This window comes from Ipomoea triloba, chromosome 3 (genome assembly GCF_003576645.1).
Source record: "Ipomoea triloba cultivar NCNSP0323 chromosome 3, ASM357664v1".
Lineage (NCBI taxonomy): Eukaryota > Viridiplantae > Streptophyta > Magnoliopsida > Solanales > Convolvulaceae > Ipomoea > Ipomoea triloba.
In genome coordinates this window covers 20,339,636-20,356,040 of record NC_044918.1, presented here as the reverse complement: position 1 = coordinate 20,356,040, position 16,405 = coordinate 20,339,636, and the positions used below count along the sequence as shown (strand labels likewise).

General features: G+C 34.5%; 2 protein-coding genes across 2 annotated transcripts; both read left to right on the top strand.

Annotated features, from left to right (window-relative positions):
- The first annotated feature begins 12,687 nt into the window (after positions 1 to 12,687).
- Positions 12,688 to 14,584, top strand: LOC116013045. Its single transcript, XM_031252707.1, has 5 exons — positions 12,688 to 12,911; positions 13,038 to 13,128; positions 13,219 to 13,842; positions 14,035 to 14,358; positions 14,459 to 14,584. The coding sequence occupies exons 1-5, from the start codon at positions 12,688 to 12,690 to the stop codon at positions 14,582 to 14,584; spliced, it is 1,389 nt and encodes a 462-aa protein (XP_031108567.1).
- A 188-nt stretch (positions 14,585 to 14,772) lies between these two features.
- On the top strand, positions 14,773 to 16,062 carry LOC116013044. Its single transcript, XM_031252706.1, has one exon. The coding sequence runs from the start codon at positions 14,773 to 14,775 to the stop codon at positions 16,060 to 16,062; it is 1,290 nt and encodes a 429-aa protein (XP_031108566.1).
- Positions 16,063 to 16,405: the final 343 nt, after the last annotated feature.

Genomic DNA, 16,405 nt, shown 5'->3' with positions numbered 1-16,405 from the left:
GTAAAGAGCAATGCCCCAAGTTGTATATATTTCAATCTAAATATAACGTACGGAGTTAATAGAGTTAGTAGTATTAAAAAAAAAATATAACGTACGGAGTCAAATATTTTAAAAGAAAATGTTATTTTCCCTTCCAAAAATTTTCCTTATAAACATATTTGGTGCCCTTATCTACCATTACGTAAAATGAAAGTTAGTTGTCCAATTAAAAAATGTCATGTATGAGAAGAAAATTGGAAGGAAAAATTTTGGAGGGGTGATAGTATTGGCTCTATTTTAAAATGTTAAAAGTTAATGTGATAAGATAAAAAATTAAACATCACGATTGAATAAATAACTTGTAAACACATAAAGAATTTTATCTAAACTTTCTTTCGGTGAGTAATTAAAATAACAACTTAAGGCCACCCTATTACTTTGTTGCTTTGTATGAAATTTTAGTATAATATTTTGTAATTTGCATGGTGGATGATTTTGCAAAATCCGACGTAACATTATTATAATAAATAATAAATTAAAATTAATTACAGTTATAATGTGATATTAAAACATATTAAATTATTATTATTATAGTAATATAAAACATAATGAGTTATAATAATTAATTCATTAATATTTGGCAATTCGTCTTTTGTGTCATGTTAACATAAGGTATTTAGGTCCATACACGAACATGACTTATAAAGTTTAACGGTACCAATTGGGAATCCATACATGACCATGGACACAAATTTATAAGGAGTTGACACGATATGACACAGTAAGCTAACATGTTTTGGATTTTGTTAGTTGAAATGTTATGATATGACGTGAATAAACTTGCTAACCTGTTGACTTTAATTTTTTTTTTTTAAAAATTACATTATCAATTTATCTAGTATTAAATGTCTCGTAAAAGAAATTGAATATCATTAAGTGGAAGAAATTTTTGGAAGGAAATTAATTAATTCTATTTGACATTCGAAGACTCTTATTATAAAGTGTTACTATAATTGTGGAGCATCAAGAATCCTAAGCATACAAACCTACAAGTAGAGTTGTTACAGCATGCTCCCCTCATAAAGTTGGGCCCGATTCACTCTCTTTAAGGGTATATTAGAAAATTTCTAGATTTTGCCTATATAAGAGTATAACTTATGGACTAACTTGCGAAAGAGCTAGTATATATAAGTGTATAGCCCATCACCTACCCTTATGAGAATATGTAGAAAGAAATTTTTTGTAGATTGTTGTTGGTCAAACATGCTTAACCACAGAGTTGTTTGACTATCTGATTGTCATATCCTAATTAAAATCAATTGGTGATTCGTATTTGAACATAACTATTTAACTAAATTCCTCCATGGTAAATCACAACACCATGTTTCGAATCGAGCATGGGCTGGACTTGGCCCACCCGGCTTACGCCCAACAATTGTGTTATGCAATGATATGTACATGTATATATAAGAGATGTGTACATATCCTAATACAAACCCTAGTAGGAATTAGGAAATACAATTAAACTTAATCACTTGATGTATGCTATTTTTCTAATACATTAGCATTCCTAATACTGAAGCTGAAGGAGAGAAAGAAGCAAAACGAAGCTTGTCTTGTAGCACACGCAGTGTTGCAAAAATTCCGTCTAGGAGTCGATTAATCGCCGCTTAGCGTATATCACCTTAATCATATTGGTGGTCTAGGTGGCTAGCCGGCCGGCTAGGTAGCCGATTAGGCTGCCAAAGTGCCACCTAAGCACTGCCTAGGCCGGCTAGTCGGCCGATTAACTATCGTTCTTTTTTTTTTTTTTTTAAAAAAAAATTTTAATGAGTTATTTCACTCAAAACAACATCGTTTTGAGCGAAATAACCCTAAATTGTTCAAACTCTAGATATTTTTTAGATTAATATTTAATATTTTAGTATTAACTAGTAAAGTATTATATAGTTTATAATTATTAGTCTTTAAAAAATAAAAAATTAAAATAGAAAAATACACGGGCGCCTAGGCACCGATTAATCCCCGCCTAGGCGTCGTCCAAGCGCTCGAGGAGCGCCTAACGATTTTTTCAACCATGAGCACATACACGAAAATGTGAAGAGGCTAAAGCTTTAGTAAAAATATCAGCGATTTGATCTTTAATAGAGACGAAGTAACTTGTAACTGAATGGAGATAATTTTGTCCCAGACAAAGTGATAAGCAATCTTATAATGTTTAGTTAGTGCATGAAAACTAAGATTAGCACAAAAATTAGTAGCTCCGAAGTTATTACATCACAACACTGGAGTAGCCGTTGAAGAAACACCAGTTCACACTTAATAGAGAGACTAATCACGTTTCCTCAGCCTTGGTAAATTGTGATAGTGGAAAAGAAGTTTTAAGATGAATCTTTCGTTGACTATTTGGTCCAAGATTTTGAAAGATGAATCAAATCTCCTTTTGTGACAATCCAATATCAATTTTGGGTTGTTCAACATTTTTTTGTTCAATAAATTGAGGCTAGGCCCATAATTTCAAATGCAAAGCTGATAATTGGATAACTAAAGACTAATAACTTTAAAAATCCTTAGGCCCACATAAGAATATCTAATTTTTAGATTTGCAAAGTTCTTGAAGCCCACCACAAGATAGCCCAAATACAATGCCTTGGTAAATTATATTGTGGATCACAATTTTAAATAAATTTAAATAATTCAAATTTTTTATTTATTAATACTCTTGTTGAGAGCTGTATTCAAGACCTCCCGCTTACTAAACAGGTGCTCTAACCAACTGAGCTACAAGAGCTACTTAATAATAATTCATCATGAAAGGTAGATCTATGTGCGTATAAAAATAATATTGCAAGTATATGAAAATTGTCAAACAATAATAAATCTATATACTTACATTAGTAAATTTTTGTACATACAAAAGTGAATTTATATACCTACAATAGTGAATTTATATGGGTCACACTTGTGTGAGACGGATCGGGTCGTGTCGAAGCAACATGCAAATGTCATACTTATATGCTCAATATAATACTAACCAGGAATACAATTTTTGTTACTTATAAAAGAAAAAGTATTACATTTTCCATAATAAGTAATGTTGACAAGTGCCCCTTACTTATAAGGAAAAATATAATATTTTCGAGGAAAAATGTTATACTTTTAAATCGAAATGTAAAAGTATTGTATTTTCCCTTAAAATTATTACATTTACCCTTATAAGTAACAAAAATTTTATTCCCGATTAGTAATACATTAATTTTATTCCCGATTAGTAATACATTTGAGCATATAAGTATGGCATTTGTGCGTATAAGTATTACATTTCATCCTGATCTGACCCGTCTCATAGTGAGACGGTCTCACATAAGTTTTTGCCAATTTATATACCTAAAGTGATGAGTAATGACTCTACACATATGTTGATTTATTCTTACAAAACGTTTAAAGAAATCAATATAGGTATTATTTAAAAGATTTTAATTAAAATTTTTAATTTATATTTTTATACATTAATTTTGTACGAGAGAAAATTTTTGACCGTGCCCACGTTGCTCTATGATATGAAAATTGCAATGTCTTAGGCTATCCCATGCAGCCCTAAAATTTACCCTAATGGTAGATGTATTCTATGGAGTATAATTCCCACCAAATGTTTAAATTTTATTGGATGAAGACAGAGAATAAATAAAAATTATGAACTACCTTTATTTTATAGGCAATTAAAACATGACACATCATAGAGAGTAGAAAATGAGAATATGAAATATGAATAAATGTAAAATTACTCATTCCAAAACGAAAATGGCATAAGCCATATCACTATTTATTAAAAGTGTAAGTTAATAATTAGACTACATATTTATAATTTTATATATTATATGCTTACCATAAAGTAAGCATATGCTATTGGACTAATAAGACATATGCTATATTTGGTAAATAATTAGTCTATCAGTCAATTTTGACTTATTTGACCACTATTAATTGTTTGACTTGGTTAAAAAACCAATATAAGTGTTTGGTTAATAATCTTTTTGTAACTCCAAAATACTAAAATTCAAAAGGCTACCCAAAGCATCATTTTCAATTAGTTTTTTTTAAAAGAAATTATATTAAAGAAATTATATCAAACAATTATCACCTAACAGCTACCAAACACTTTTTTATAATTAGCTAATATTATCAACTAATCATATATTCTAACCCAATCAGCTAACAGCTATCCGCTAACAGCCATTTACCAAACACGGCGATAAACATCATTTCATCCTCTCTATAAGTGTGTGCATATGTACGTATTTAATTTGGCAGGGAAACTAGCCACTTAGTTTGAACTTTTGCGACATTCAAAAGGGCACGCAATAAATCTTTTTATATAATGTACGTACTTTCATATAAATTGGTCAATCCACCGCCTTTGGTTTCATAAATTATTCACGAAGGGACAATCATGCTTTTGGTTAAAAAAGAAAAAAAAAAAAAAAAGAGGCCCATTAATTAGCACAGCATCTATGAGTTGTGTTTTCTTACGTTAATTTGTGCACACAACATAGTGTGATCAAATCTTTGCATTTCCTACCTTTCCCTTTCCTTACTTTTTTCAATTAAATATCTTATCTTCATCTTGCAATGCCAAACTTTCCTTAAAGATTCAAAGGTGAGTAGTTTCCCACCATTTTTTTTTTTTTACTATAATGAAAAGGGAAATGTATCAACTCTAAAAATTGCCGCATATCTACCTGCATCAAACCAAACTATATTTTGTATTACTTTTCTTCTTCCAAAAAGTTGAATCCCGCGTCTGGGAGGATCTAAATCATGATAACTCAATTGAACACAGATGCTAGACCTTTGTTGGTGAGACTCAATCTCTAGTCTCTTCTCCCAAACTTCACCCTTGGGACCAGTTGAGTTGCTATATTTTGTATTACTTCACATGATTTGTGGCGAGTGTTGTAACGGCGTAACCTTTAAAGAGTATTATTCCTATACTGTCAATTGTTATACTATGAATTATGGTTCGCATTACATTATAAATTCTTGTCCAAAACAACATTAAGATTATGTGTCTGCAATTAATATATTATGTGTATTTAGTTAATAAATTTTGTACCTAGTACCTACTACGATTAACATATTGGAGGTGTTTGGCAAATAGCTGTTAGCGGATTGAGTTAGTAGGTTTGACTAGCTAATAACATTAATTAGCTGGTTGTAGAAATATGTTTGATAAATTATTTAATTTGTTAGTTGATAGTTGAATACATGCAAATGACATTTAAGGGAATAATTTATTTTCTTAAAAAGTTTATCGAAAAAGCTACTTTAAACGGTTTTTTGAATTTTAGCGTTTTGGGGGAAAAAAGTTGTTACAAAAAAATTGATTGACCAAACACTCATGTTGACTGTTTAACCAAGTCAAACAGCTAATAGTGATCAAAAAATTAAAATTGATTGATAAGCTAACTATGTTACCAAACATGACTATTATGTAATTGTACTTAACATATCATACGTCTACTGTTAATAAATTATGTACTTTCAATTTTTTTATAACTGCATCATATGTTAATTGCAGGCATATAATTTGAATATCATTTTGGACTAGGATTCACAATGCAAAAATTTTGTCCCATCCCTGTTTTTGTATTAAAAAAAAAATTGAGGACACAAATTTTATAACATGAATCAACAATTCAAAATCTTTACTTAAAAAAACTATTAAAATTAACCTTACAATCATTAATAATGAGATATATAATAAAAAGTTCACTTCAAATTCTATTATGCAAATGGGATAGTGACTAATACGTGAATGATGCAAGAACGAACTGAAAGAAATAAATTAATACGAATATGATAAGTATAACAGAAAGCCTAAAATTAAAATTCTTCTACCAACCAACAACTAAAATGGACAACGTAGAGTTTATCACAATTTATTAATACCAAACTCTGGGACACAGTACTAACAAAAGCAGGCATGCCTAGATAAATATTATCCACACAAAAATTACTTTTCGAAAACAAAGTAGCTAGTTATGAAAGCTACAAGTTTTACTGCAAAGGAAAACAAGAAACATTTCCTTTATTAGCATAAGATTGCACATAACACATGTAACTATATCAAAATTTAAAAAAGTAAATACTACTCCATAATTATTCATAAATAGTAAAATTAAAATATCATAAGTGTTAGGGTTTGCTTGAAATTTGAATACAAAAATAATTACTCTCTCTATTTATTTATCTTTTTAAAAAACCATCCATCTTGAGATATCCTCAAAAAAAAAAAGTGTCTATATTTTTATAATGAAAAATACCATTTTTCTTACTAAAATTACTACATAATATATATTATATCTGACAATTTGCGGCACGACTTTTTAACATGACATAAAACCAGACACGTAAGTATCAATGTTATTGTTTACCCTTAACTGGCCTCAAGTCATTAATGAGTTGACAAATTGAGCTGCGGACCTCAAATTAAACTTATCGCAGACAATATGTGGGGTGGATTGTTGTAGAGAAAAGAAAAGAAAAGAAATATGAAAGAGGGCAGGGGGTACAATGAAAAGCAGCATGATGAATATATAGTATTAAAATTAGGAGCAGTTTCGGACGAATTATAAGTTAAAACTCAACGGGCATATTACAGATATAGCCCTTTGAAAAGCTGGAAATGATAACTCAAGGCTCAAGCTAAATAATTTAATATATGGACGGACGGATCCAGAAAATTTTTTCAATAGAAACGAAAGATTAAAATAAAAGAGATATTTAAAAAAAAACACTTAAAAGTATAGTAATAAATATTGTTGGATATGAGTGAAAAATCAGAACTTTATAAAAAAATATTTGTAACAAAATATGAAACATAATTAGTTTGATAAAATGATTCAAATAGAAAATACATTAAAATTAATGGGAGCAGTGAGAATCAAACTTTTGACCTTTATTATTAAATTAAATTAAAACATAACTCCCCTCCCCCCCCCCTCCAAACACACACAAGGGGTACTATATATTGGGGGTGGGATAGGGGACAGTTTCCCCCATTGTACCTCCGTCTCTGAATATATATATGGAAATGTTTCTTATCCCTATAAAATCACATAATTTTTGTGCTTCCTTTTTTTTTCTTTTTTTGACAACCAACAATCAATCTTCATTACGTAATAGAAAACTCCAAGGTACAAACAGGAGGATCAAACCGCCAATACCTAGAGTTTCTATACAAGATAGAGGATTTGGCCAATTCATGGGCCCGAATATTATTTCTACCTCTTGCTACATGCATTATAGAAGTCTGATGAAGGGCCGCCATTATGTCATGACACTGACGAATGATTATTCCAGCGTATGAACGATCATCAGAGGGCTTCCTTAGTATAACTATTTTTGTATGGTTAATTTTTAATTTTTTTTTAAATTTCAAATCCTAATTTATTATAAACCGTGACATAAGGAGTTATTTTTGCAGAAACATCTAGCATTGTTCTTGAATAAAATGTCCTACCATTTTTTATGCCATTATAATTCTTTGAAAACCACTGATGGGGTGTTTAATTCAAACATTGAAATCGAAATGGTAATCGAAATCAAATACTTAGTAATGGTAATGAGTTCAAGTAGAAGAAGTTTCTTTATTCGGTAATAAATAGAAAATGAAATAAAAATAAATAAATAAATAGTTAAAATAAAAATAAATAAATAAATATATAAAAATATATAATACAAACACAAATGTATATATATTGCAGTTTCGTATTTAATGCATGGACAGTGACCTTTTTATTTTTTTCTTACTATTAATTCCACTGTTCAAAAATAGGGGTGAGATGGGTAATAGATTTTATTTTTTTTTGAAAACCAAAAGACCAAATGCATTAGAATAAGTGTTCAATACAAGTGGGAATAGAATCAAACCAACTAGAAAAACCAGCTTGGAAACGAGCCACCCGAGCTAATGCGTGGGCACACTTGTTCGCTGATCGAGAAAGAAACTGAAAAGACACCACTTCAAAGTGTCGTTGAAAGAGCCGGCATTCATTTAAAACACAACCCGCATAAGAACGATCCGGCAAAGTACCATTGATCAGATTACAGACATTCTGACAATCTGAGAAGACCTTTATTTTCAGCATACCCCTGTCCTTGACCCAAGAAAGAGTCTCCTTGATCGCAAGAGCCTCAGCTAAGTGTGGATCGTTTAAGCACCTAATGGGACCATTTTTAGCAGCCACAAAATTCCCATGTGTATTCTTGATCACCACACCAAAGTAGCCTCGCTCAATGTCTGGGAACACTGCTGCATCCACAAACACATTTAGTACATCTTCATTATTTGTGATTGCATGTGCATGGGAGAGTGCATCAGTTACAAAAAAACTTTCTCTAATCAAATTGTCCCTCCATTCATTAAACATGCGAGTAGCATAATACCTTACATTGTTCGTGGACCACACACGCTGGTTCCAAACTACCTCATTCCTCTCTTTCCAAATACTCCAGCACAAAGCAGCCCAACGACAAACAAACTCTTCACTGTCGTAAGACAATCGGTCAGCATCCAAGTATCAAATGGCTCGTCAGCAGCAGGAAGAAAATCAACCGGAAAGTCATTCCACAACCCAACAACCTGCGAACAATCACAAAACAAATGCTTAATCGATTCAGGCTGCTGATTACACAATGGGCAATGAAAATCAACCTCAACCCGTCGACTTACAAGCGCTGTCAATGTGGGTAGAACCAACTGAGTACATCGCCATAGGAAATTCTTAATATGTGGAGGAACCTTCAATCCCCATATAGCATTCCAGCCCCTAGAAACCACAGGGCCATTCCCAGTCTGATTTGAGAGGATCTTGTAGCCTCCTTTCACCGAGTATATCCCGCGCAGCTCCCCTCTCCAACACCACTGATCGGCAAAGTCTAACGCTAGAGGGATTTTCAAAATAAGTTCCACATCTCGGGCCACAAAGAATGCATTCAGACGTTCTAAATCCCAGTCTTTGGCGACTGGATTAATCAGCGAAGAAACCGTCATATCTGAACTCACAATCTGTCTCGGCGAAGTAATGTAAGGGTGCGTAATATCGGGAAGCCATGGATGATCCCAGACTCTGGTTGTTCGACCATCACCTATTCGCTTATAATTACTAAAGAATTTGAATCCAATAGTAGGATAGCAAAACAACTAAACAAGGTCAAGAAACATGCTAATGGGGAATCCAATTCTCATCCAACAATGGTTCCTTCACATTTTTAAGCTCAATTAATCTAAACTGGACATTCTTTGCCTCCTTGTTGACACGATGAGCTGTAGGATCACCTATGATTGTCTCCAATGGATGATTCTATGGAGTTCTCGTTGGTCTATCAGTCCTGTGTTGTACTGATTCGAATGTAGATGTTAAGTCTAATTTAGGTGTCTCAAAATTCTTATTTAGCATGCAATTGTCTAGTTAGTACCCACCTTTTTATCCTTGTCATGACTCATGATCATCTATCTTGACTTATTTTTTAGCAGTTTGTGGTTGAGATGACGTAGGTTGTACCCATTCAATGTAATCCACTAGTTAGGGTTGATCATCAATCATCACATTACTGATTCCATCAGATCATTGATGTTGTATATTTGTTATACACTCTAGGCTTTATTATTTGGCTAGAACTTCCCTTTTAAAGTTATGTCATTCAGAATAAAACACTTTGAACTAAAGATCGAGGTAAAAGTATTGTATGTTTGGATTCATTCCTTCCCATATCTCATAGGGAGTCTTTTTAGTGACAGGTCTGAAGTACACTCTATTGACAGTGTGATAGACAGTATGTACTGCTTCACACTCTATTGACAGTGTGATAGACAGTATGTACTGCTTCAGACCAAAAACATTAAGGCAGTTTCTTTGAGTACGTTGATCATAACACGAGTCATTTCTTATAATGTTCTATTGAGCTGAAAATTCATGAGCAATAATATTATCTGCACAAAAATAATCTTCACATAAAGAGTTATTAAATTCTCTCTCCATGGTCATTCTAATGCGAAACAATTTTAACAATGGGTTCATTTTTCTCTTTTTGAACTTTTAAACATACCGTAGTAGATTTTTGGAAGGGGAAAGGCTTCATATTTTTCTTTTAAAAATAAACCCACAAAAATATAAAGAAATCATCTACATAGACCAAGATGTATTTCTTCCTACCAATACTTTCAATCTGGGTTGGACCAACTAATTTCATATGCAACATTTCTAAGCAATGGGAAGTGGAAACCTACCTTTGTGGTTTATGTGATGATCTAACATGTTTACCAGCCAAACAATCTCTACAAATTCTAGTAGTTTCAACTTTAAATGTTGGTAACCCACGAACTGCTTCATTCTTGATCAGTTTGTCCAAGTTCCTATAATTCATGCAACCCAATTTATGGTTCCACAGTTCTATTTCATCCAACTTGGACCTACGACAAATAGAGTCGTTAGAAGAAATGCCTTTTGAAAGGGGCAATCTTCTTTCTTTCATTTGGAACTTCTCAAATCTTTGATCAATGTAGAAATGATAGCATTATATTCATGTAATATGCATGTGCCCTTTTCTTTTATGGTAATGACAAGTAGAATATACTTTTTCAACTACGTACCTATTATATGGTCTTAGCGTTGTTGCAGGTTCTAGTTCACCAGAAGTTGTGCAGTGGCGATCAAGCTTCTTCTCTGTACCTTAACATGGATGAAGATGGAATCATGTTCGTCCCTGGTTAGGCAAACACGAAGCTTGCTGGCATTGCAACAACCAACATAAACTTGCTGGTCGGGTCGAAGCACCATGCAAATGTCACACTTATATGTGCAAATGTCATACTTATATGCTCAAATATAATACTAATCAGGAATCAAAATTTTGTTACTTTTAAGGGAAAATACAATACTTTTACATTTCGATTTAAAAGTATTACATTTTTCATAATAAGTAATGTTCACAAATTTTTTATACTTGGAAAATATAATACTTTTGAGGAAAAATGTAATACTTTTAAATCGAAATGTAAAAGTATTGTATTTTTCCTTAAAAGTATTACATTTACCCTAAGTAACAAAATTTTGATTCCTGATTAGTATTACATTTGAGCATATAAGTATGACATTTGTGCGTATAAGTGTTACATCTACATCTTGACCCGACCCGTCTTACGGTGAGACGGTCTCACACAAGTTTTTGCCTTTATAAATTGGGGGACCTCAAACATATTGTTGACAATATCTAGGTGGATTGTTCTAGATAAAAGACACTTCATCAAAGAGGGCTACGATGAAAGAACCATTACGAAATAATTACATATGGGAAAAAGGTCTAAGGATATTAAAAGATTTAGAATGAATATCTTGTTTGTATATAAAGAATATGATTTGATCGATGGGTTGATTACGTTATTCACGATTTACCTATGCATGCAGCTGCTTTAGTAGAGGGACCTTATTAATTTAGAATTAATATGACTAAACTGGGATTACCTAAATTTTAAAAAAATAATGCGTAATTTCATAGAAATTTAATTAAGATGAGAATTAAAATTGGTGGATTGAATACCGAGTCAAAACTCAACTATCAACAAGTGGTTTCAATAATACAGCCATTTTAAAAGCCGAAAATGAAAGCTCAAGGCTCAAGCTAAGTAATTCAATAAATTAAAATAAAAATGTCCCACCTCCATTTTGACAACCACTAAACCTGAATTAATTGAACTCCCTTAGCTTGATTATAGATTGACCACATTTATATATTTTTTGGTTTTAATTTTGGAAAAATAAGATTTTTGGGGAGGTATTTTAAGTGATATATCTAAGTTTCATTAGATTGAATATGAATCGTTAGTAAGTGTGCTATGTATATCATTTTTAAATGTTAGAGGCATAGAATACAAAATCAATAGTTAGAGGACTTAAATAACTACTCCGTAATTCTTAAAGTCAAGAATAAATTGAGTAAATGAGAATAGTTGTATTCAAAAAAATAAAATAAAATAACTACTCCGTAATTCTTAAAGTCAAGAATAAATTGAGTAAGTGAGAATAGTTGAGGGATTAAATTGAGAATTAACCCTTTTGAATTTAATAAAAATTATAAGGGAAAAGGATAAAATACATCCTTAAACTTTACGTGAATATGCAATTAAGCCCATCAACTTCAAAAATGTTCAATTAAACACTTGAAATTGTCAAAACTAATCAAATAACCCATATTTACCGGTAACCAATAAGTTAATTACCGGTAAATTATCTGATATTGACGATGATTAACAATATTGACCACCGGAATTAAAAAATAATCCGTCGGAATTAACATCCGTGACAGTCGCCTTCTCCAGTTGGAGAAGGAGCTCTCCAACTAGAGAAGGTGACCGATGCCTTTCGCCTTCTCCGGTTGGAGAAGGCGCCATTACGGCTGCCTCATAAGATTATACTAAAAAAAACAAGTGGAAAAAAATACTGATCACTTTTATTGAATGAACACTCAATCAATGATGAAGAAATCATGACCTCATTTTGCAATAGTGATGTTCCAAGAAAATATGAAATAAATTTGATCACAGTTACAACAGTTACCAAAAACAAAGACGCAACTACCCCCACTAAAAAAAAAAAATCAATCTGTGTGATCTTAGGAAATCAAATCTAAGCTATTCAAATAAAAAACATGGATGTCGCTTGGCCCAGCTACCTATGCGGGGCTATCAATTTACTTGGGAAAGGGTACCACACACTGGATGGGAGAGTGCATGGGCTAGTCGATTGTTTACAGCTTTGCGGAGAGAGACTAAAGAGGTGGGGTGGAGATCACTTTCATAGGTTCGGAGAACGAATCAGAAAGCTACGCAAAACCCAGCAGTCTTTACGTGGCCATAGGGACCCTGCTTCTCTGTCTGAGTTCTAGCGGATTGAGAATCAGCTCGCCCGACTCGAGGCTCAGGAAGACTCCTTCTGGAAACAACGAGCCAAGCAACACTGGTTACGGGGGGCTGATGCAAACACACGTTTTTATCACAGGTATGCCTCGGCCCGCAAAAAGAAGAATTGTTTGCACAGGCTAAAGAACGATGCAGGAGATTGGGTTGAGGGCGAGGCTATGAAGCCGGTGGTGCTAAAATATTTTAATAGAATCTTTCTCTCTGGGGGCTCTGCTCTTGCGGAATCTTTCTATGATTCTATCACGCCACGGGTTTCTTAGGCTGATAATGATGATTTACTGCGCCCGTTTGACACTCATGAGGTAAAGGCAGCTCTGTTCTCAATGTTCCCTGACAAAGCTCCCAGACCGGATGGGATGAATCCGGGGTTTTTTCAGCATTATTGGGATGTGGTTGGTATGGATGTATCTGACTTTATTCTAAATTGCCTTAATACGTGCTCCTTTCCGGCTGGTTTGAATGATACTAATGTTGTTTTGATCCCCAAAAAAAGTATTCCAGAGTGTGTGTCTGATCTCAGGCCTATAGCTCTGTGTAATGTTGTCTATAAGGTCATGGCCAAGATGTTAGCAAATAGAATGAAGCATCTGCTTGATGGCATGATTTCAGAATCCCAGAGCGCTTTCATCCCAGGGAGGCTTATTACAGATAATATTCTTGTAGCGGCTGAGGTGGGGCATTTTCTGAACAGGAAACAGTGTGGTAGGATTGGTTGGGGGGCCCTGAAACTGGATATGGCAAAGGCCTACGATCGTATGGAGTGGACTTTTCTGAAGCGTATGTTACAGTCCCTGGGCTTTGTTGTGAGGTGGATTAATCTGGTAATGCTCTGTGTTACCACTTTCTCTTACAATTTCTTGATTAATGGAGTCAGTGGTGGACAGGTAATTCCTACTCGCGGACTTCGACAAGGTGACCCTCTCTCCCCATATCTTTTTATCATTTGTGCGGAGGGTCTTTCGCAGTTACTACAGAAGGCATAGTTGGATGGATTCATTCATGGCTGTAGGGTGGCAAGAGGTGCACCTCCTATCTCAAATCTTTTCTTTGCAGATGATAGTCTCTTATTCTTCAAGGCAAATGCTCAGGAAGCTGAGGCAGTGAGACATTGCTTGGATCTATATGAGGAGATGTCTGTTCAGGCTGTGAATTATCATAAATCAAGTGTCTGTTTTAGCAGGAACACACACGTGGAGATTCGAGACGAGGTGGTTGGGGTTCTTGGGGTTACTCAAGCTCCAAACTTTGGAAAGTACTTGGGTTTGCCTGCTTTTGTGGGAAGAAATAAACGAGCTGCTTTCTCATATATTGAAGACAAGATCAAACAGAGAATCTGTTCTTGGAACAAAAAGTTGTTATCACAGGCTGATAAGGAGGTTTTGTTGAAAAGTGTGGCCCAGGCAATGTCCACTTTCTCAATGAGTGTCTTTTTACTACATGACTCACTCTGTATGTCTGTTCAGAGAACCATGAATAAGTATTGGTGGGGTTCTGGCACAGAAAGGGGGTTACACTGGAAAGCTTGAGATCGTTTATGTGTGCCTAAAACCTGTGGTGGCTTGGGTTTCAAGGAGCTCCGTGCCTTTAATTTGGCAATGTTGGGAAAACAGGCTTGGCGTTTCTTGACAATGCCCAATTCTCTCGTAGCTCGGGTCTATAAGGCAAGGTACTATCCTAAATCCTCTTTTATTGATGCTTCTTTGGGTAATAATCCGAGTTTCTGTTGGAGGAGTATTATGGCTGCACATGGATTAATATGTGGGGTGTAAGGCGTAGAATTGGTAATGGAAACTCTACCCTGATTTGGGGATCCAATGATTCACACACCAATGCCCCCACAATTGAGTGGGTCTTTTGTCTCTGGTTTGATTAGTGAGGAATCTGGTACATGGGATCACTCCATTTTAACTGACATATTTTTATCGAATGATGTGATTCGTATTATGAAAATTCCTATCTCCCCCAATTATGATGATTCTTGGTACTGGTTTGGTGACCCGAGGGGATGCTATTCGGTCAAAAATGGTTATAGAGCCATAGTTGGGGATTACACTAATCCCCACAATAGCTTTGATCAATGGAACCTCATGTGGAAATTGAAAGTCCCCCTTAAGTGGAAATTGTTTCTTTGGAGAGCCCTGAATAATATCCTCCCGGTCACCACTAATTTGATTTTAAAGAGAGTGGAGGTGGAGCCTGCATGCCCAGTGTGTGCAAATGTTCATATGCATGTCCTATTATTGTGTGACTTCTCCCAATTAGTTTGGCATGAGTCACTTTTGCCTATCACTAACTTTGGGGCCAACAGCTTTCATGAGTGGTATACAAGTACTTGGTCAATCCTAACAACTGATCAATTATGCATGACAGTGGCACTCTTATATCATATTTGGCGGGGCCGCAACAATGCAGTATGGAATGGTTTTCTTCCAACACCAAAGAAAGTTGTGGCAGCAGCACTAACCACACTCCATGCATGGCAAGCGGCGAACTGTGGCAACCAGTCTTCATCGACGTTACCGCCACCGGCCAACGTGGCATCACAGCAGCTTGCAGAAGGCTTTCCAGATCGTCACAAATGCTTCTTCAATGCGGGATACAATCCGACGTCTCACAAAGCAACGTTCGGTGCTGTTCTAATGTCGTCAACGGGGAACTTTGTGGCTGCCTGTGCTGGTCCTCTTCACGATAGCTTCTCTCCACTCATGGCCGAGACTATCGCATGTAAAGAGGTGTTGTCATGGCTTAAAGGCAGGGAGGTTCTCGCTGTTGATGTTCACACAGATTGTATGCAGCTCTGTAGTGGATTAAACTCAAGTCTATCTCCTTATTATTCTTATGCAGGTTTATTCTTAGACGATTGCAGGAGGTTAGCTTCAGATTTTATGTCTTGTCGTTACGATTGCAGGAGGTTAGCTTCAGATTTTATGTCTTGTCGTTTTTGTTTTACTCCGAGATCACAAAATGTGATTGCTCATTCTTTAGCATCTGCGGCCGTTTCACAGGCTAGCACGTTGTACTGGGACTCAGTCCCACCCGTTTCACAGGCTAGCACGTTGTACTGGGACTCAGTCCCACCTGACTCTATTATTTCTTTTCTATAATATTTGAAACCTCTCGGGGTTGTTTTCAAAAAAAATAATAATAATAAAAAACATGGATGATTGGAGTGGGTTCGAGCCTCAGTGGAGGCAACTGTTGACTCTTTGTGCTTCAGTAGGTTGAGAAAGTAGCTATGAACAGATACTACGTTGTAACCGAGTCAGTAGTACTAAAAAAATAAAAATAAAAAACAAATGTACGAGATTAGACGACACATTTTCAATCAAGAGTGGTTCTTATATGAACAGAACTCTCTCTCTCTCTCTCTCTCTCTCTCTCTATATATATATATATATATATATATATATATATATATATATATATATATATATATATATATATATA

Bases quoted from the DNA above. Each gene is read 5' to 3' on its own strand.
- LOC116013045 (XM_031252707.1), top strand. From the start codon at position 12,688: ATGGATGTCGCTTGGCCCAGCTACCTATGCGGGGCTATCAATTTACTT. The intron at 12,912-13,037 runs GTCTGAGTTCTA...TTTTTATCACAG, and splicing joins CATAGGGACCCTGCTTCTCT to GTATGCCTCGGCCCGCAAAA. The intron at 13,843-14,034 runs GTAATTCCTACT...TTATTCTTCAAG, and splicing joins ATGGAGTCAGTGGTGGACAG to GCAAATGCTCAGGAAGCTGA.
- LOC116013044 (XM_031252706.1), top strand. From the start codon at position 14,773: ATGATTCACACACCAATGCCCCCACAATTGAGTGGGTCTTTTGTCTCT.